Source organism: Glycine soja, chromosome 1, assembly GCF_004193775.1.
Source record: "Glycine soja cultivar W05 chromosome 1, ASM419377v2, whole genome shotgun sequence".
NCBI lineage: Eukaryota > Viridiplantae > Streptophyta > Magnoliopsida > Fabales > Fabaceae > Glycine > Glycine soja.
Genome location: NC_041002.1, coordinates 15,583,126 through 15,605,869, shown reverse-complemented (window position 1 = coordinate 15,605,869; position 22,744 = coordinate 15,583,126). Strand labels below are relative to the sequence as shown.

Below are 22,744 nucleotides of genomic sequence, written 5' to 3'. Positions count from 1 at the left end.
TTTTGATCCTACTCTCTATCGGTTTGTAGTGGGGGCTTTGCAGAACTCTACAATTAGTCAACCTGAAATAAGCTTTGAAGTCAACAAAGTTTGTCAATTCATGTCTAATCCCTTAGACATTCATTGGGTGGCAGTCAAACGTATTCTAAGGTATCTCAGAGGGTCCATTTCCCATGGTCTTCATCTCAGACCTGCTATTCTAGGCAGACCTCTCTCCATTCAAGCTCTCTATGATGCTGACTGGGCTTTTGATGTCGATGATCGTAGATCAACATCAGGAGTGGCAATTTATCTGGGTCCAAATTTGGTGTCCTGGTGGTCCAGAAAACAAGAAGTTGTGGCAAGGTCAAGCACTGAAGCAGAATACCGCAGCTTAGCTCAGGCTACAGCTGAAACTTTATGGATTCAAACTCTTCTGGCAGAACTAGGAGTTCCTTTCACCATACCAGTCATCTTTTCTAATAACTGAAGTGCTGTAGCACTAGCACATAATCCAGTTCTTCACACTTGCACCAAGCACATGGAGATTGATGTTTTCTTTGTTCCAGAACAGGTGCTGACAAAACAACTTATGGTTCATCACATTCCTGCTCTTGATCAGTGGGCAGATACATTGACACAGCCTCTTTCTCCAGCTCGGTTTTTTTGTCTCAAGGGCAAACTCAATGTACTTGAGCCTCCCCCAAAAGCCTCAACCACCTTGAGTTTGCAGGGGGGTATTGGAGTATTATAAGAGAACTGCAGTTATTCAACTGCAGTCAATCTCGGGTAGTTAATGTAAAGTTTCAAGCCAAAAGATAAGGTGCATGCATATTGTTTCTTGCTATGGCTGTCATGCGTCATTGGCCCCTCCATCAGCTTGATATTAAAAATGCATTCCTTCATGGTGACCTTGAGGAAGAGATCTATATGGAGCAACCTCCTGGGTTTGTTGCTCAGGGGGGTCTTGTGTGTAAGCTGCATCGATCCCTCTATGGGTTGAAGCAATCCCCTCGGGCTTGGTTTGGTAAATTCAGTCATATTGTTCAATTCTTTGGGTTGAAACGAAGTGAAGCTGATCATTCTGTTTTTTATTGTCATTCATCCCCTGGAAAATGTGTTTATTTGATAGTATATGTCAATGATATAGTGATTGCAGGGAATGATGCTACTAAGATTGTCCAGCTAAGGGAGCACTTATTCAGTCATTTTCAAACCAAAGACCTAGGGTATTTGAAGTACTTCCTTGGTATTGAGGTGGCTCAACCAGGAGATGGTTTTGTGATCTCACAGAGAAAGTATGCTCTTGACATTTTGGAGGAGACAAGCATGCAGAATTGTAGACCTGTTGATAGCCCTATGGATCTGAATCTGAAGCTCATGACAAATCAAAGTGAAATCTATCATGACCCCGAAAGATATAGGAGACTTGTGGGAAAACTAATTTATCTCACCATTACCAGACCTGATATTTCCTTTGTTGTTGGCGTGGTAAGCCAATTTATGCAAAATCCCCGTGTTGATCATTGGAATGTTGTTACACGTATTCTTAGATACATAAAGAGAGCTCCGGGACAAGGATTGCTTTATGAAGACAAAGGTAACACACAAATATCTGGATATTGTGATGCGGACTGGGCTGGATGTCCCATGGATAGGAGATCCACATCAGGATACTGTGTCTCCATTGGAGGACATGTTATCTCTTGAAAAAGTAAGAAGCAAGCTGTTGTTGCTCGATCTAGTGCAGAGGCTGAATACAGATCTATGGCTATGGTTACATGTGAACTTATGTGGGTTAAACAAATTCTTGAAGAGTTGAAATTCTGCAAAGTGGTGCAAATGAAGTTATATTGTGATAATCAGGCTGCTCTTCACATTGCTTCAAACCCAGTTTTCCATGAGAGGACCAAGCACATAGAGATTGACTGTCACTTTATTCGGGAGAAGCTATTGTCCAAAGAGATTGCCACTGAGTTCATTAATTCTAATGATCAGCCAGCTGATATTTTGACTAAGTCCTTAAGGGGGCCTAGGATTCAGTTTATATGTTCCAAGCTTGGTGCATATGATTTATATGCTCCAGCTTGAGGGGGAGTGTTATAATTATGTGTATCTTTTGATAGATTTTATAATTAGAAACGAAGCTATTAGAGAGAGGGTTGGAGTAGCGCCTATTGTAGAGAAGATGGTGGAAAATAGACTTAGGTGGTTTGGGCATGTAGAGAGAAGACCGGTAGACTCTGTAGTGAGGAGAGTAGACCAGATGGAGAGAAGACAAACAATTCGAGGCAGAGGAAGACCCAAAAAGACTATAAGAGAGGTTATAAAAAAGGATCTCGAAATTAATGGTTTGGATAGAAGTATGGTACTTGATAGAACATTATGGCGGAAGTTGATCCATGTAGCCGACCCCACCTAGTGGGATAAGGCGTTGTTGTTGTTGTTGTTGTAGCTTACTTAGTTTCCTGCTTATCTTGTTCTAGAAGACAACAGTATGACTTGTCTTGTCAAGCTGTCTCTTTCCCCCTTGATGTATATAAATATGTTATTTTGAATTCAATAAAGCTAAGCTAGTGTGAGAATAGTTTTTCCACACATAAGTCACAGCTTCAAGTGCTGCAAACCAATCTGAACTTTCTAGGGCCTGTTTGACATTTTTAGGTTCAGAAAGAGTAAGAATCAATGAAGGATGGAGTCTAGGATTATGAATTCCAGACTTGGATCTAGTTTGCATAGGATGAGTGTTAGTAGGAACTGAAGTTGGAGCAGGTATAGATTCATTATGAGACTCTGTATTGGATGACTAAGTGTGAGATGAAGTAGACTCAGATGAAGGTTGATTTGAGATAGAAGCAAAGCCAGAAGGAATAGAGGGAGCAGAAGGTGAGTGAGAGGAAGGCAGTTGTGAAAGTGAAGGTGTAGGAGTTACAAGAGGAGGAGACAGATCAGGGTTAAGACTGAAATAGGAGGTAATGTTTTGTGCTGGGCTAGAAGATGAAGGAAATAGATCCAAATAAGGAAATCTCAGCTCATTAAACAGCACATCCTTAGAAATATAAATTCTGCCAATTGAAGACAGACATTTATAGCCTTTATGAGATGAGGAGTACCCAAAGAACACACATTCCTGAGAACGAAAATTGAGTTTATGAGTATGATAAGGTCTTAACAAAGGAAAACAGGCACAGCCAAAGGTTTCAACGAAATGGAAGTCAGGATCTTTGTTGAAAAGAGTGACAAAGGGAATAGCAAAGTTTAGAGATGCGGTAGGCAGTCTATTAATTAGGTAGACAACAGTAGTAAAGGCATAGTCCCAAAATTGTAGAGGTAAAGCTGCATGATGTAACAAAGTGAGACCTAGATCAACTATGTGTCTGTGTTTTCTCTCAACCACACCATTTTGATGAAGTGTGTGAGGACAAATCAATCTGTGAGAGATACCATAGGAGGTTAGGACCCCCAATCAGATTAAACACTTTTAATTTTGGTATTAAGCTGCAGTTCAACTAAAGATTTAAAATCTTGAAAAACAGATGTAGTCTCAACTTTGGTTTTAATAGGAAATATCCAAATATATCTGGAAAAGGCATCAATGAAGGATACATAGTACTTGAAGCCAGAATAGGAAGTTAAATGAGATGGCCCCCATAAATCTGTAAAGACAAGTTCTAGAGGATAGTAAACAAAAGTAGAAGAATGAGATGACAGCCTGTGAGATTTTCCCATGCAACAAGAAGCACAAAAGTCTGAAAACGTTTTATTAGATGGTGAAATATTACACTGATTGAAAACTAACTTCAATACATGACTATTGGGATGGTCAAGCCTAGCATGCCATAGACTAATAGTGCTAGGAGGTGAATTTACAGAACTAGAAGCTACAACATAACTTTTATTAACAGTAGGAGATGTGATCGAACCAGAAGTGGAAGTTGACAACAACTAAGAAGAGTGATCTTGAAATCTGATGTTATGGAATGAATAAAGACCATCAGCACCAACAACACCCTGAAGGAGTACTTTATTGTGATTTCACAAGACAAAAGTGAGGATGAAACTCAGAAAACAGAGTTATCCCATGCAAACTGACTCACACTTAACAGATTTTTGGAAATTGAAGGAACATGCAATAGCTTATTAAGTTTGAAAGTAATATGAAAGCCATAAGGAGACACAAAGGATGAGGAACCAGTGCTAGAAATATGCAAACCTTCACCATTTCCTATAAATATTTGGTCAGGTCCATCAAAGTGTGCAAACAGTTTGATATGTTGTGATTCACCAGTCACATGGAAGCTAGCTCCAGAATCTAGAATCCAGGTTGAACTAGCTTGACCATTGCCATGAGAAGCTGAGTTTGTAAGCACTAGGTTGATTGGTTGGCTGAGCAGCAAGCTTGGGATTAGGATTAACCCAAGTGTTTGAAGATCTACTCGAACCAAATGAATAAGAAATTGGTTGAAGTGTAGTTGGATTAAAAAGGGTGAGTGACTCATGAGGCTGAAAGCTTATGTCAGTTCGAAAATGACATACATTAGTAGTATGTATGTCCATATTTGAGACAGATTTGGCACTGGAAGTTGGCAAATCTGTCACCACCACGACCCCTTCCGAGACCAGCGCAGCCACCACCACGATCAGAAAAGGCACCACGACCACCAATACCTCAACCATACAACCCTCTAGAGCCACCAGAATCACTAGATTTATATGAACTTGAATGCGAATAACCTTGAGTATAATTCAAGGATGGAAAAGTGAGCAATTAAGTGTCTCTTATGTAACGAAAAAGACAAGTCTCGTGACCGTAAAGCAGAGCTTCAATCTCAACAATGGATGGAGTTCATTTCTTGCTTTCAATCACTAAGATAACTGACGCATAATCAGAAGGGAGACCTTCCAGAATTGCATCAACGTACTCCTTATGGCGAACTGGAACACCAACATCGGCAAGCTCATCGACATAGCCTTTAATCTTATGGAGATATTCATCCATTGATTTTCCTTCAAGCGAAACTGCACGCATCGCAGTTCGCAGCTGGCGCGCTCTTGATTTAGTGTGAAGACTGAAATGCTCGTGAATCTTCTCCCACACTTGATAGGAGTGATTCGAGCCTAAAACACATGAGAGAACAGACTTCGAGAGAGTGGATTGGAGCCAAACAAGGAGCATTTGGTCCTGAACTTCCCAAGCCTCGTATTCTAGATTGATGCGATCGCCAATTCGTTCATCTTCCGTGAGATATCGAGGCGGAACAATCAGATTCACCACAAAACGTTGCAGTTTGTGTGATTTGATTATCGGTTCGACATGTTGTCGCCAGTGTAGGTAGTTGGAATCATCTAGCTTCTGAACTATGGAGGTTGGAAAAGAGTGCGAAGTAAAACCTTGAGACGCGGAAGCCATGAATGTGGAAGAAGAAACTGGAAAAATCGAAGAGAAGAGATTTCACGAAAAATTGGCTCTGATACCATTTTAGATTTAGAGAATAGAGAAAGAGAGAAAAATATTGAGAAATGATACTGATATTATTGGTTCAACATGTTGTCGCCAGTGTAGGTAGTTGGAATCATCTAGCTTCTCAGCTATGGAGGTCGGAAAAGAGTGCGAAGTAAAACGTTGAGACGCAGAAGCCATGAATGTGGAAGAAGAAACTGGAAAAATCGAAGAGAAGAGCTTTCACGAAAAAATGACTCTGATGCCATTTTAGATTTAGAGAACAAAGAAGGAGAAAAAAATATTGAGAAATGATACTGATATTATTGAGTCTGAAGCTTAGTTACAAAGATAGTTACAAAAGAGGTATTTATAGACCTCTAGGCCTTCAGCCTAAGCACAAAACTGAATAACAGAATTCTGTTATAACAGGATAACTGAATAACAGAATTTAGTTAGTGATACATGTGTAGTGCTGTTAGCAAAAGCTAACAGCCCTTGCAAAATTTTAGAGTTATTTACATATACTCTAATAGTTAGTGTAGTTAAGACTAGTTACTAAGATAGATAGTTAGTTAGTGACAACTAATTACAGCTGTCATAACTAACAGCTTTGTCTATATAAACAGTTTTGCACTGTTGAGTTTGTTGGGTTAATGAAATTAAAGTTTCTCTCCTCTTTCGTTTCTGTTTTCAAAAATATTTTCTCTCAAGTGTTAGGAAGTCCTACATTGCCTGCCTCAGTTCTTGGGGTACAGCTTATATATCTATTGGGCAACTTCACTTAGTGCCAATTGGTTTTAAGTTGAAATCAAACATGGCATCAGAGCCTATAGCCCATCTTAGATCTTGCCTATTCTAGTAGACTCGCCTGTATTGGCAGGCCTCTATGGAGAGGGGGTGTTAGGAAGTCCCACATTGCCTGCCTCAGTTCTTGGGGTACAGCTTATATATATCTGTTGAGCAACTTCACTTAGTGCCAATTGGTTTTAAGTTGAAATCTAACATCAAGATTCTATTAGGAGCTTGTAAGACTAGTCTTTTCACACCAATGTTTCTCATCTTCTCTTGCTCAACATTTATGTTATATTATAGACTTATGGTAGAAACTACTTGCCAGAGTAGAGCTATATTATAGGAAGCGAATCTGTCCTATTTACAATAATGCTCAACAATAGTGAATCTTTAAAATGCTTTCAAAAACCTCCTTCAGATTGGGACAATCACGCAGAACAAACAAGAAAAGAATCTACAGTTCTACTATAAAATGTTTAAATTTCATGCAATAGACAATGCTACCACATAAAAGAAATCGCAAACAGAAATAATTTCATTGGTTCAGATGAGCAAAAGCTTGGTGCATCAGAGCAAAAGCTGCAGCAAGGCAAATAAAAAGTTGACCTGAAAATTATAGCAGGTTCAGATGAACAAACATTTGAAGGAGCTGTACAATCTCCATACACAAAATGAACAGACCCAGAAGCTGAAGCGATGTCATTGCCCGTTGGGCTGATAGCGTCTTTTACATTCAATGATTGATATCCAAGAGCTTCCCACCTAGCTAGCTTCTTTTCCTCTGCCTTCTTCCTTGCAGACTCAATTTTTAGACTCTTTTCCTCATCTACATTTCTTCTGCTCCTCAAGTCTGTGATTGAGTCACAACTTGATTTAGACACTTCCTCAAATTTTTTAACCCAAGAAAGATATGAAGCCTCATCAAGACCAAGATCACAAGAGAGAGAAGCAGAATCTCTTTCCTTAACAGCATCCCCTTTTAAAATGTTTGTTGGATTGACCTCAAATTTCCTTTCATCATTATCAAGTATTTGTTCATCACGCATAGCAAGCACCCTGTCAGCCATAGCACAAATTTCTGGTATGTTCATATTCCTATGATTTCCATCATTGATCTCAGTGGGATCAAACATATGTAACCCAAATATGATGGATTTCAAATCACCACTTCCAACTTCAGATGGTTCTTTATTGTCATCTTTGAGAATGTTATCACCTATAACATTGAGGCTCAGCAGCAATTTTCTCTCTGCCCTGCGCATAATTACCTACAATGTAGCACATGAGTTCCTAGAGTTTATCTAAATACCCTCCACTATTACAGAATATAAAATTATAACAAAAACATACTTCCTCCACTGTCCGCTCTGTAACAAGGTTTATACACAATACATGGTTCATCTGGCCAATTCTGTGTGCTCTCTGCAAAGCTTGCTTGTCCACCTGAGGGTTCCAATCTTGCTCGTAGAATATAACCTAGAAAATGCCATGCAATAGTAAATTCTCAAAATATGTTTTAAACAGAGTACACTTACTCTAATTGTTGTGATACATTCCATAATTAGCACAGAATTTATTTTGTAATTAGTACAGATTTGATTAGTACAGATTTTGTTCCATTGTATTTTGATTTGTACTGATTTTGTTTCATTGTATTTCTTTCCTTAATTAGGTCGCTAGCAGCTTATAAATAAGTCATGTATTCACTCTTTGAAATACAGAATTATAATAATATTTAGATTATTATCTTTCAAGTCTAATACTTGCAGGTGATAACATAAACTTACAATAATTAAACCCACCTGTTAAAGAAATGGAAGTCCTATTCCAGTGGATTTTATGATTAACTTAAAAAGCTACTTCTCATTCTCCCATAATTAATTCCGTGAGGGTTTCCAAACATGCAAATGTATATCACATTTTTCAGCTTTAAGATGGAAAACATGAAAATCGTGTATAAGAAAATAATAACAAGACAAAAGGTCTGTTTGGAAGAGCTTATTTACAGCTAGTTTGCAAGGTATCAAAAAAACTGTACACAACTGTGATTTCAGCTACAATGTCAACATTTTAGGGATCCCTGCAACTGCAATTAAGGCCGCATTTGTCTGCAATTTCCAGCAATAAGAAGGATCACAACAAAACCGCGACCACGCCTATTGTTAGATTTCAACTTAAAACCAATTGACACCAAGTGAGGTTGCCCAACAGATATATAATCTGCACTGTGAGAATTGAGGCAGACGATGTGAGACTTCCTAACACCACCACCACCACCACCACCCCCCCCCCCCCTCCTCCACAGATGCCTACTAGAATAGGCAAGAACCAAGATGGGCCATAAGCTCTGGTACCATGTTAGTTTTCAGCTTAAAACCAATTGACAGTTTGACACTAAGTGAAGTTGTCCAACAAATATATAAGTTGCACCCCAAGAATTGAGGCAGGCGATGTGGGACTTCTTAACACCCCCTCCCCCTCCATAGATATAATTTAAAACCTTTCTTGTTTGAACTTATCTTATGACATAAGCACTTGCGCAAGTTCGAGAGAGCTTATGATAAGTCCATAAGTTGTTTTTAGCTTATTTCAATAAACTCTCCAGGATAGCTTATGAAAACAGCTTATATGAAAACACTTTAACTTTATTTCCTCTTCAATTATAAAAAATAAAAAAAAAAAACTTATTAAAGTGCTTATACGATAAGCACTTATTCAATAAACAATTAATTAAGTTGTTTACCCTAATAAGCCCAAACTATCACCTGCTTACATCAACCTGAACAGCTAGGATGCATGGACCTGACATAGGACACGAATAATATATGAGCCAAATACTGAAATATGACAAATCCAAGAAATCATATGACCTGAGTTGATTATGGTACAACATGAAAAATTAGTATAATCATATAAGCACAAATCTTTAAAAGAGTGAAGCAGACTTTTTACAGTTAGGAATACTTAATACAACACAATTATCAATGCAATACAACATATTTTTAATCACTCTCTACATTATTTGGCACCCTTATTTTTTGTCTCTAATGTTTCAATAAACAGTATAATCATCTCCATATGAACCTCAAATATATGCAATCAAGACAACCAAAATCAACACCCATGGAACCCATGGACTGCCACATTTATATGCAAAACAAGAATGCAACCTTGAACAAATGGAATCCTTAAAAATAATTAACATTTTCTATATACAATATTTAAAAAAAGGCAAGAAATAAATCAGTAGTCAGGTTCCAATTTGATGAAGGTTGAAAGCTTGACAGAACTCACAGTATCAGCAGCCACAAGATTCAAACCAACTCCCCCTGCTCTTGTTGAGATTATAAAAACAAATGCTTCATTTTGGTCAGCTTCAGAATTCAAGCCCATATTAGCTGATGAGCTACTGAAACTTCTTATAGCAGCAAAGCGCTCCTCAGCCCTAATCGATCCATCAAGACGTTCATAAGAATACTTTCGCAACTCCAGAAAATCCTATATTAGAACAAAAAAGTATTTCATCCATATATTCCTTAATATGAGGCACTTAACACAAAGGTAGAAAATCTTACTTGCAAAATGTCAAGTGTATGGGTCATTTGAGCAAAAAGGAGAACCCGGTGTCCAGAGTAATGCAACTTCTGAAGAAGTTGGTCCAGAATAAGCAGTTTACCACTGGCCTGATAGAGCAAAAAGCAATGTGGCAAGCATGAATGGTAGTGCAAGAGCTCAGCTAAGTGTATATTGTAAATAGAATCCTGTGGCTCTCGGACCTGTTATTTTGCCTCTTTAAGAAATTAAGTAGCTAAAACTTAGAATAATAGAAAATCCATGTTTTATTTCCTGCCCTTTGACTTAGTATACAGATTGGACAGTAGAGTTTGACAAGTTATGTCTCGTTGAAAAACACGAGCTACAGAGAGGGAGATCAAACAATGTGATAGAACAAACCAAATCTCTCGTTTATTACTCTTGTGGTACAAATGTACATCTAGGGATTAGAGCCTAGCCTCCCTAACCAACCCCCATGATTACTCCCGAATGAGTAATTCCAGGCAGTCGGTCTCTATTTATAGCTAACGACTAACTAACTAACTGCCTTTAACTGACCTAAACAGTTACAAGGCTAACTACTAAACTGTAACTGATCTTAGTCAGCTACCTAACCCTGGTTCTGGCTGCTGCTCTGGCTTCCTCTTATACTTGCCATGGGTCCTTCCTTCATACACTTGCTTAACAGGTAGCCTAACAGAATGTAAATGTTAAACTCAGTTTAGATGGTGTGAGGTGGCTAATTGGACGTGCCTGACAAAGACTTTTAACCACTACATTGTTTGACTTGAGAAAATATTTATCTATTTCCCATCCTTTTCTTATATTTTTTCCCTTCAAAGTGAGAAATGCAGCATTAAAAACAAATTTAGAGTACAAGATCAAACAGAAACAAACGTATAATCTGACAGCAACCAATATGACTTAAAGACTCAGGGTAGGATAAGTCCAAGGGCCCAAGTTATCATGTATGAAAAAGTTGTAGTTACCTGAACCAGATGTTCACCTTCTTCATACGGTTCGGACTCAATACCTGGAAAGAGATAAGGATGGCTGCATGCTTTTCTTAGTTGTATCACCTAAAAATGTGAATCACATTTGCCAATTGCTATCAGCTTTAATATGAAAGGATTACAGAAAAAAATAACAAAAGCACAAAAGGAAGTTGACATAGAATGACAAAATCAAATAAGAACAGATATAAATCCAAATACAGAAAAATAGAGAACTACTTCATAAGATTAGCAGTATTTGTCATGCTCCAGTCACATTCAACGGTACTGCACACCTAACACAAGATTATGAACTTAATATTCTACAAAAGAATACCATACTTTACAAGTAAATTTCTTTCGGAAAACGTGTGAAGTAGAAAGAATAAACATCTGATGTGTCCCTCCAGTTTCTACTCCTTCCCTCCCCTCATCATGCCACCACTGTCATCACATCATGTTAATCGTACCCATTCCTTGCGTAGTTTAGACGGGATCTCTCTCTCACCCACTCCCTGTTTCTCTCTCTTCCCTTCTCTCTCATCTCTCTTAGCCAGTGTGACCCTTCTTTGTTTGTTTATAAAGACAAAGGACATATCATCTACATTCTTGTTTATGTAGATGACAATATTATTACTCGTACCTCCAATGTTCTGGTTCAGCAACTCACCACCAAGCTTCATTCTCATTATTCCCTTAAACAGTTGGGGAAACTTGACTATTTTCTTGGCATAGAAATCAAGTCAGTGACTGATGGATTTATTTTACTGACTCAAAGCAAATATATCAGAGATTTGCTTCAGAAAACCAAAATGGCAGAAGCACAATCTATTTCTTCCCCTATGACTATTAATTGCAAGTTAACCAAAGCAGGCTCGCATTTACTTACTGACCCGACTCTCTACTGATCAATTGTTGGTGCTCTCCAATACACAACCATTACAAGGCCTGAGTTGAGCTATGCTGTGAACAAGGTCTGTCAGTTCATGGCTAATCCTACGAATTCTCAGTGGACATTTGTTAAACACATTCTAAGATACCTAAAAGGCTCCATTCATCATGATCTGCATCTTAAGGCTGCTCTTCTTCTCAGCCTTTCACTATTAAAGCCCTATGTGATGCTATTGGGCATCGGACCCAGATGATCAAAGGTCTACCTCTGGTGCAGTGATTTATATTGGTCCCAATTTGGTCTCTTGGTCCAAGAAACAACAAATTGTGACTAGATCTTCTGCTGAAGCTGAATACAGAAGCTTGGCTCAAGCTACAACTGAAGTTACATGGATTCAAACTCTTTTAACAGAGTAGTCTATTCCTTTTCAAATTACAGAGATCTACTATGACAACGAAAGTGCAGTGGCTATCACTCATAATCAGCTCTTCATTCTCGGACTAAACACGTGGAGGTTGACATCTTGTCAAGGAGAAAGTCTTAGCTAAAGAACTCAAAGTGTATCATAATCCTGCTATAGAACAATGGGTTGATGCCCTCCCTAAGCCTCTCTCACCAACTAGGTTTCACTTTTTCATTTCGCATCAATGACAGTTTTCTATTTTTCCCTCTCTTTTCTATCTCAAAATCTATTAAGTATGCTACCATCACAAGACCTGAAATTAGTTTTTCAGTCAATAAAGTCTGCTTGTTTATGTCCAAACCCTTTGAACAACACTGGACAGCAGTTAAGAGGATTCTACGATACCTTAAAGGGACTATTTCATGGGGCTTACTCTTTCAACCTGCTTCCTCTAAGCACCCTTTCTCCTTTCATGCTTACTGTGATGCAGATTGGGCCTCTGATCCTGATGATAAGAGGTCTACTTCTGGTGCAGCCATCTTCTTTGGATCAAACCTGATTTCCTGGTGGTCCAAGAAGCAAACTGTTGTTGCTCGATCAAGTACTGAAGCTGAATACACAAGCATGGCGTTGGCTGCAGTAAAAGTCACTTGGATTTTATCTCTTCTTTCTGAGCTTAAGGTCTGCCTCTCCTATATTCCTTTGTGACAACACAAGCACAATGGCTTTGGCTCATAATCCTGTCCTTCATTCTCGAACTAAACATATGGAGCTTGATGTGTTTTTGTTCAAGAGAAGGTGCTCACCAAACTACTACAAGTGGTCCAAATTCCTGCCGCTGATTAGTGTGCAGACAGCCTCACCAAGGCTCTCACTCCTACCTTCTCTACTTTCAGAGACAAGCTCAAAGTGATTGAGAAGCCTTCAACCATATCGGAAAAATCCAAGTCACACATCGGCCAGAGATAAGGCCAAGAAAGAATATATAAGAGGCAACTCTCACCCTATGAGCTAACTTTTGGGGTTGAGTTAGGCCCAAAACCACATTATAAGATGATATCACAGAGCTAGCGTTCGATCCTTAGCTTTCTTCATGGCTTACTGTTTTCTCCTTGGGTTGAATACAATGATCAACTTCACCTCACTTTAGATTTCTGCAATTACTTCGTTTCTCTGCAACTCTTCTAGATTTGTTTATGGTATCAAAGTCTATCATAAATCCATTAAATGGGTCATCCAACATGTCATCCACACATCAAGCCCAATAGTGTTGGGCATGAAAGGGGTGTATTGAAAAACCCAAGTTTCACATCATCTAGAATTATGGCCAAGAAAGATATATAAGAGGCAACCCTCACCCTATAAGCTAGCTTTTGGGGTTGAATTAGGCTCAAACCTATATTATAAGAAGTCAACCCCTCATGAGCTTCCGGGGGATATTAGAGTATACATACTCTGATAGATTTATTTTTCTTAAGACAGACTATTGACAGTTGTTGCACAATTGTAATCAACTGTCGTAACTAACTAACTAACTACAGTTAGTTAATTCTGTTAAGTTAGTTAGGCTCTATATCAACAGAGCTTGTACTCATTTAATGATTCGGTTGAATAATATTCTCTCTCTCTTCAATCTCAAATCTCTCTCTCTCTCAATATCAAACTCTAATATAAATTGTTTCAAAAATTGAAACTAAACATTTTTTTTCTAAACTAACAGGTAATTTGAAATACAGCACCATATATAAAATCAATCTAGCATCAACCTTCAAGAATAGTGGAAATAAAAAATTAGCATAAAATCATATTGGGAAAAACCCAAGTCCCATATAGGCTAAAAATAAAGTCAAGTTAGAGTATATAAATGAGGGACAACCCTCACCCCTTGAGCTAGCTTTTGGGGGTTGAGTTAGGCCCAAACTCACATTCTAAGATGGTATCAGTGTATAAAAACTACGTACCCCATTGTCCAGATTCAAGATTAATTCAAAGGGTCACCCACCATTGTTATCCATGCACCAAACCCAAAAGTGTTGGGCGTGAGGGGGTGTATTGGAAAAAACCCAAGTCCCATATCGGCTAAAAGTAAAGCCAAGTTAGAGTATATAGTGAGGGTCAACCCTCACCCCTTGAGCTAACTTTTGGGGTTGAGTTAGGCCCAAACACACATTCTAAGAAATCACTTCAAGAGAGAGAGAGAGAGAACAAGGGCTTGACTGACAATATTCTGTAGTGACTCATGATTTGAAGTTCCAAAAGATAGTGCAAGTAGCTTATGAAGTTCCTTCCTCAATATTGACATGTAGACCTTTTTCTGCAGGATGACAAGCGGTACTAACCTGTTGTTGGATAGAAATTTAGTATTCAATATGACAACATCTTAGCCATCAGAAATTACAGCTCAAATTGCAATAAAATGTTCAAGGTAGTCTCCAAGTAGAACAAGATAAAACTTACACAGTTGTCACAGTGAGAGGTGGTAGTACTAAATTTCCACACTCGATAAGCTTTGACTTGGTACGTCGAAGCATAAAGGCTCCCAATACACTTCTCAAAATTTTAAGTCTCTCCTTTACCTTTGGAGTATCATGAACTGTTTAGAAACAAAACTGCAACAATTAGAAAGGGATTAAACTTGAAAGAAGTTAATTTTGCATCATCACAGGGACCAGGGTACTCAATGACAAACCTTGTATCTTATGGTATGCTCTTCTAACATTTTTCTAGAATTGCAAGAACCTAACAAGGATATTTTATAATTTCCTAAAGGCTAGTAAAGCCTTTAAACAAATTACATCACTAGTTATTGATCAAGTTAAACTCAAGAATCTAGAGTATTCAGATTCCATAATTGTGCATCAAACTTCAAGAAGAACAACAATAATTCACAATCCAGCAATGCTAAATTAAATAAGAATGACCTGGTGAAAGATCACTGATGTCCTTAAACATAGAGAGGAACTGATCCGGTGTACCAAAAACAGAAGGCATGCAAAAATACATCAACGCCCACAATTCAGAAAGGTTGTTTTGAATAGGTGTGCCAGTCATCAACAACCGTCTTGGCATTATATAGCAATCTTTGAGAACATTAAATAAAACCTGTAAAAGTTTCAGAATTTTAACAAGAACAAATAATCTTAGAGGGAATATTCATAAAATATTCTAGCCAAATTACCTATATCATGTACAAAAAATAAAAGGAAATAGTTACAGCAATCAAAAAAACATTTACAGCTAACTACCAATTAACAAATAATCAAACATAATCTCAGCCTATATCAACCATATTCACAACAAAATCTCAGCCTCAATCTTACATAATCATAATCTAGATAGAATATTTCAATTGGAATTGTGTTCTGTGATTTTAGGGACTGCTGGGGAGAAAAACAATAGGAGAGGAAGAATAATTCTTGTATATTATTCAAGAATATAGACAAGGCTGCCAATTACATACTAAATGCAGAAATAAAAGTAAATAAAAAGGGATCAGATCAAATCGGAATAATCTGATCTTGATCCTAATTATTCAATCTTCTAGAAAATTAATTCCAAAAATAAACATCCAGCTATCTAATTAATTCTTAATATAGACATACAGCTGTCAACACCCCCCCTCAAGTTGGTGCATAGATGTCCAACATATCCAACTTGCTTACAAGAAACTCAAAGTTGGGACTAAACAATCCTTTTGTAAGAATGTCAGCAACTTGCTGTGAAGAAGGAACAAAAGGCATGCAAATTAGGCCGGCGTCCACCTTCTCCTTTATGAAATGTCTATCAGTTTCAACATGCTTGGTTCGATCATGTTGAACAGGGTTCTAGGAGATACTGATTGCAGCCTTGTTATCACAATACAATTTCATTGGAAGAGTCATAGGAAGCTGCAATTCTTCTAGAATCCTTTTAAGCCATAAAATCTCACAAATACCTTGGGTCATTGCCCTATACTCAGCCTCGGCACTGCTCCTGGCCAATACATCTTGTCTTTAACTCCTCCAAGTAACCAAGTTTCCCCAAACAAATTTGCAGTAACCGGATGTTGATTTTTGATCCATAATAGATCCTGCCCAATCTGCATCTGTGAATACTTCAATAGCTTGCTGTCCAGTTTTTTTGAAAAACAATCCTCTGCCTGGAGTACTTTTAAGGTACCTTAAAATTCGGTGGGCAGCCTCCAAATGTTCCTCGTGTGGTGATTGCATGAATTGGCTCACTAAACTGACTGCAAAGGCTATATCTGGACAGGTATGGGATAGATAAATTAACCTCCCCACTAATCTCTGATATCGGGTTGTGTCTACAGGGTCTCCTTTGCCTTCACTCCGAAGTTTCTGGTTGGGGTCTATTGGAGTATTTGCTGGCCTACAACCCATCATCCCAGTTTCTTTGAGTAGGTCTAGAATATACTTCTGTTGAGACACCACAATCCCCTTTTTTGATCTTGCAACCTCCATTCCCAAAATATATTTTAGGGATCCAAGGTCTTTAATCTCAAATTCACCCGCATGAGATGCCTTCAAATTATTTATTTCTCTATAATCATCCCCGGTAATTACAATATCATCCACATAGACAATTAATACAACTATCTTTCCTTCAGAAGAGTGTTTCACAAGCATGGTGTGATCACTCTGACACTGAGAATATCCCAGCTTCTTAATAAACTGGGCAAATCTCTCAAACCATGCTCTAGGTGACTGTTTCAAGCCATAGAGAGACTTTTGAAGCTTGCAAATCTTTTGATTGAGCTGAGATTCAAAACCAGGAGGTGAGTCCATGTAGACTTCCTCCTCTAAGTCCCCATTTAAAAAGGCATTCTTTACGTCAAGTTGCTGTAATGGCCAGTCTAAATTTGCAGCCAATGATAAGAGGACTCTAATGGTGTTAAGTTTTGCAACAGGAGCAAAAGTTTCTGAGTAATCAATACCATAGGTTTGTGTGAAGCCTTTGGCAACTAGTCTGGCCTTGTACCTCTCAACAGACCCATCTGCGTTATACTTGATAGTAAACACTCATTTGCATCCCACGGTTGTTTTTCCTCTTGGTAGGTCCACCACTTTCCAAGTCTGATTTTTTTCTAGAGCTCTCATCTCCTCCAAGACAGCTTCCTTCCACTTAGGAACCCTTAGAGCTTCCTGTATATCTCTTGTTATTTCTATTTTTGTCAATTCACAAGTAAAAGCTCTAAAGGTAGGAGACAATTTTTCATAAGATATAAAATTAGAAATAGGATGATTTGTACAGGACCTTACACCTTTTCTAACAGCAATAGGAAGGTCAGAATTGTCAAAAATAGGTTCAACAAGGTCAGGAACAGTAAGAACAGATTCAAATTCCACAGTATTTTGAATGGGTTGAACAAAACTAGAAGGATTCTTACCTGATGGATCCTCGGATGACTGGCAGTTTCGAGAATCATTTGGTTCTATTCTTTGAAGTCTTTTTTTCCTTAAGTAAACACAGTCAAAGGGTTGAATACCTTTGTTACCAACTCTAATTGTCTCATTTTCAACTTTTGGTTTTGACAATACAGTTTCTAAAATATCATTTTCATGGCTGTCTTGACTTGACTGGTTTGATTCACCCAAATTTTTTGCTTTCCCAATGTCTGCCTCTTCTAAATTTTCTAAAAAAATCCAAACTTTCTGAGAAATCTAAATTTTGTATTTGAAAATATTGAACATCTTCCTCTTGTCTCCCCCCTGAAGACGATCACTAAAAAAAGGAGTTTTTTCAAAAAAGGTAACATCCATAGTAACAAAGGTTTTCTTGGAAGTGAGATCAAAACATTTGTATCCCTTTTGGTTGGGAGCATAGCCAACAAAAACACATTTTTTTGCTCTAGGCTCAAGTTTCCCTTGGTTTGGTTCATGAATATGTACAAAAACAGTGCACCCAAATATTTTAAGAGGTAGAGTACACGAGAGTCTGTTATTTGGAAAAGCACTTATGAAAACATCTAATGGAGTTCTGAAATTCAAGATTTTGCTAGGCATTCTATTTATCAAATATGTTCCAGTGAGAATTGCGTCACCCCAAAGATATTTTGGTGCCTTATTTTGAAACAATAATGTCCTAGCTACTTCAAGAAGGTGTCTATTTTTCCATTCAGCCATTCCATTTTGTTGTGGAGTGTCAACACAAGAGCTTTGATGAATTATCCCATTTTCAAGAAAGAACTTGCTTAAGTGCTTGTTAAAATATTCCCTTCCATTGTCACTACGAAAAACTTTTATTTTCACTTGAAATTGTGTTTGTATCATTTGAAAAAAAGTTTTGAATATGCTTTCAACCTCAAATTTTGTTTTCATCAAGTAAACCCATGTTATCCGAGTATGATCATCTATGAAGGTTATAAACCTCTTTTTCCATTTGGTGTAGGGTCCCGACAAGGTCCCCAAACGTCACTATGAATTAAGGTGAATGGATTAGATTGTTTATAATTCTTAGGGGAATAAGAGGAACGATGATGCAAAGGAGATTGCAGGATAGAGAGAGAATGAGGGTTAGAGAGAGAAACAGAGACAAAGATGGAGAGAGAAACAGAGACAGATACAGAGATGGAGAGAGAGACAGAGAACGAGAGGGAGACAGAGATCGAGAGAGACACAGAGTCAGAGAGAGAGATAAAGAGAAAGGGAGTGAAGGAAGAAGAGAGGGAGCTTGTGCGAGAGAGAGGCCGTTCGAGCGCCAGAGACCTGAGAAGGAACCTATATGGAAGGGCTCGATACAGTTTGAGTAAGGAGTGTAGGGGGAGAAGATGTCAAGTCATGGCTGAAAGAAATTTCACCGGAGAAGATGACAATCACAGAGTCACTGATAATAAACACCAGGAGGATCCTTGGATCGAAGTAGGAGGTAGGAGGAAGCCTTGGAGACAGACAAAAACTGAACAAGGAGCTGATTCATGTAGACAGAGACAAACTTACGTATACCAGACAAGGGGGAAACACAGACCCCAATCATGGAGGAGTAAAAAGGACATAACCTCCTTTTACTTCTCCCATTTTCCAAATTCCGTTAGTGAGTCATTTCTCTGGAAGTTATTCCAGGAATGGGGAAATGTATGGGAGATTTTCGTACCTAGGACTAAGAACAAACAAGGCCACAGATACGGCTTTGTTCGTTTTAAAGGTGTAGAGGAGGAAGGTAGATTGGAGAGACAACTTGACAATAACATATTCATAGAAGGTATGAAGTTGTTTGTTAACAAACCAAAGTTCCAGAGAGGAGGAAAAAGAGACATCCAGAACCTGGTGGGAGAAGGTAAAGGAGATAGGAAGCAACTCACGATCCCCATGGAACCCAACCAACGGAGACCCAACAGTTTGCCATCCACCAACATGAAATCATATGCGGAAGCTGTTAAGCGCAATCCGGCGATGAAAGAGAAGGAGTCTATGATGCCTTTGTCGGGGAAGTATAGCTCAGAACCTCCTGTTACATCTGTAACTTTTCATACTTCAACGGAGGACAACAAATGGTTGGACCAAGCTTGGGTGGGTCGTATCAAAAACAGAGGTATGTTTGAGAGGGTGGTGGAAGAGGTTCAGGAGGTGGTAGGAGAGGAGATGAAGGTATCCTACTGGGGGGACGACATGATTATCCTTTTTGACATGGATGAAGCCAAAGCAGGAAAGATCAATCTCAGAGAACAATCTAATGGAGAGACACCCTTATACTCAATCCAGAAATGGACACCGGAGATGAAGACCGAATTCCGCTTAATATGGATTCACATTTGGGGTGTTCCCTTGGAGATATGGGGTGCGGAACATTTTGCGACTTTGCTATCGACATATGGAGAACTTATCGAGCTCGACGAGGAGACGGAGGATCGCTCGAGACTCGACGTCGCGAGGGTTCTGTTACGTACGGAGGAGAAGCCATTTTTCTTCAAATCCATGGTGGTTACGGTGAATGGTACAGAGCATCAGTTGGTTTTAAGGGAGGACATGCCTTGTTTTAAAGGAAAACGGCAACGGCGACCGGAATCGGAGATTTTTCTGCCATCGCCGTTCACAACAGCGGTGGAGGATTCGGACGACGGCATGACAGTTTTCACTCCCGACGGAGCTTCGTCAAACTGCCTCAGGGACAGACGCCGCCGACGGTGGACCAGGGCCATCAACCTGTGGCGCACGGAGTCCGAAGCCCATTGTGACGACGACGCGTCACTGCATCGTTTGGAGGCGCCATCTGCTGTGGGCCTATCGCCTCTCCCCGCGCGACACGTGGACTACAACGGTCCCCTCCATAGCCACTTGCATGGACATGGTATTCTGGAACGTAGGGATTCCTCCCTTGGCCAACAGTAGATGCTTCTTAAGGAAAAAGCAGGTGAAGGTCCCAATGAAGTTGACTCTGGTAAAGGGGCTGACCTTTGGGTCGTACAGCATGATCCAGAGGATATTAACCTAGTGTCATACCCCCTGGTCAAACCAAATTCAAATCTCTCATACAAAGAGACTTTTGAAGTAAACAACACCGTTCAGAAAAAGGCATGTAATGCGGAGTTACAGGATTTGGGCCTCATTACTAATGGCCCAACATCAAAGGGAGAGGAATCTGTCCTCAGCTTAAAGGTCTACTCTAGAAGAAAGGAGGGTGTAGGAAGAAATTTCTTGGCCCATTTAAACAGCAACTCTGCTGCAAAGGCCAAAAGGGACGTATATAACACCTTTTCCCTGGATCTTACAGAAAATGACACGCTCAATAAAAAAGATGACATGGCAGGGGATGTTCAGGTAGCGGAGGTGGCTTCAATTCAGCACCAGCATTGTCTCAGCCCTATTCTTTCCAGTAGTTTCAACAAAGCTCCTCTAGAAAACGAGGAAGACTTTCATCTTCAATTAGCCAGAGATTTGGGCCTTTCTTTTGAAGAGCATAAACACAGTTCTGTAAACATGAAGACTGCTAAGGTTGCTAGTGAACATACAGCAGAGGTAACAGCTGTGATGGGAAAGGATAAGATTGACTCATGAATACTCTATCCTTTAATTCTAGAGGGCTGAGTAGTGGTGTCAAGTGGTCAGCTATCAGAAAACTGACCTTGACCAACAATCTTGATATTCTATGTATCCAAGAAACAAAAATGGAAGCCATTGATAGGAGGACTTGTCAGTATTTATGGGCTGACTGTAATGTTGCTTCGGAATGTGCCCCTTCAATTAATGCTGCTGGTGGCCTCCTCTGCATCTGGAATAATGATTCTTTTTCAGTTGATAGAAAGGTAGTGGGGGCAGGATTTATTTTGTTGGAAGGAATGTGGATCAAAGACAATAAGAGGATCTCCATTATCAATGTGTATGCTCCGTGTGACATCCATAGGAAGAGACAGCAATGGGATGAAATTCTGCAGCTGAAGACATCCTCTCAAGAAGGTCTATGGTGTGTAGTAGGTGATTTCAACTCTATAAGACACCAAGATGAGAGAGTGAGTGCAGCTCAGTTTGTGGGTCCTGACCCCAGCATTTCTGAATTCAATTCTTGGATTTCAGAGATGGCATTAGAGGAGGTTAGGTCCATTGGAAGGAAATTCACTTGGTTCAGACCCAATGGCAGTGCCATGAGCAGATTGGACAGGTTCCTCTTATCTGATGAGTGGTTTCTGCAATGGCCAGATTCAACTCAGTTTGTGCTTGATAGGGATTTTTCTGATCACTGCCCTATTCTCTTGAAGTCAAAGAACATTGATTGGGGGCCAAAACCTTTTAAGGTTATGGATTGGTGGTTGAAGGACAAGGGGTTCCAGCAGCTAGTGGAGCAGAAATGGGGCAATTACCACCCTCCTGGTTGGGGAGGCTTTGTCCTCAATCACAAAATAAAACACCTTAAGCAGAGTATTAAGAGCTGGAGTTTGACAAATGGGGAAGCTAATGCTAAAAAAGTCCAGAATATTAAAAAGGAGCTGAATGATTTGGAGACTGGCCTAATTGATAGAGCTCCATCTCAGGAGGAATTGATTCTTAAGAAATCCCTTCAAGATCAATTGTGGGATGCAGCTTATGCTTATGAATCTATGCTAAGACAAAAGGCTAGAGTAAAGTGGTTAAAAGAAGGGGACAGCAACTCTACTTATTTTCACAGATTGATCAACCATAGAAGGAGAAAAAATGCCATCCAAGGTATCTTCATAGATGGTGTGTGGGTTCACGAACCCTGCACTGTTAAAAATGCAGCTATCCTTTATTTCAAGGACAGATTTTCAGAGGAAGCTCCTAGAAGACCAACCCTTGATGGTGTCCAGTTCTCTACTCTTGATTCAAGAGATAAAGAAAGCCTTGTGACTAGATTTTCTGAAGTGGAGATCAAATCAGCAGTTTGGGACTGTGGGGGGGACAAAAGCCCTGGTCCAGATGGGCTAAATTTCAACTTCATTAAACATTTTTGGGAGATCCTGAAACCTGACTTCATCAGGTTTATGGATGAATTCTACATCAATGGTTCCTTCCCCAAAGGAACTAATGCTTCATTCATAGCCCTCATCCCAAAGATTAATGATCCTCAATCTTTTAATGATTATAGACCCATCTCCCTCATAGGGTGCGTCTATAAAATCGTGGCTAAAGTTCTGGCCAAGAGGCTGGCCCTTGTTCTACCTCACCTTATAGATGATAGACAGACAGCTTTCATGAGAGGAAGACACATTCTGCATGGTGTCTTGATTGCTAATGAGGTTA

The 22,744-nt window shown here is 39.2% G+C and overlaps 1 protein-coding gene across 2 annotated transcripts in view; it reads right to left on the bottom strand.

The window, feature by feature from the left end:
* The window catches only part of LOC114412890 (probable helicase CHR10), a 46,791-nt gene that overhangs the window by 9,091 nt on the left and 14,956 nt on the right, over window positions 1-22,744 (bottom strand). For both annotated transcript variants that reach the window (XM_028376993.1, XM_028377001.1), the window contains exons 6-13: window positions 14,978-15,158; window positions 14,514-14,649; window positions 14,278-14,395; window positions 10,759-10,848; window positions 9,790-9,897; window positions 9,509-9,712; window positions 7,565-7,690; window positions 6,821-7,482 (exon numbers count right to left, since the gene is read on the bottom strand). In XM_028376993.1, coding sequence (XP_028232794.1) covers window positions 6,821-7,482; window positions 7,565-7,690; window positions 9,509-9,712; window positions 9,790-9,897; window positions 10,759-10,848; window positions 14,278-14,395; window positions 14,514-14,649; window positions 14,978-15,158 — 1,625 coding nt within the window. The remainder of the gene's footprint in view (window positions 1-6,820; window positions 7,483-7,564; window positions 7,691-9,508; window positions 9,713-9,789; window positions 9,898-10,758; window positions 10,849-14,277; window positions 14,396-14,513; window positions 14,650-14,977; window positions 15,159-22,744) is intronic.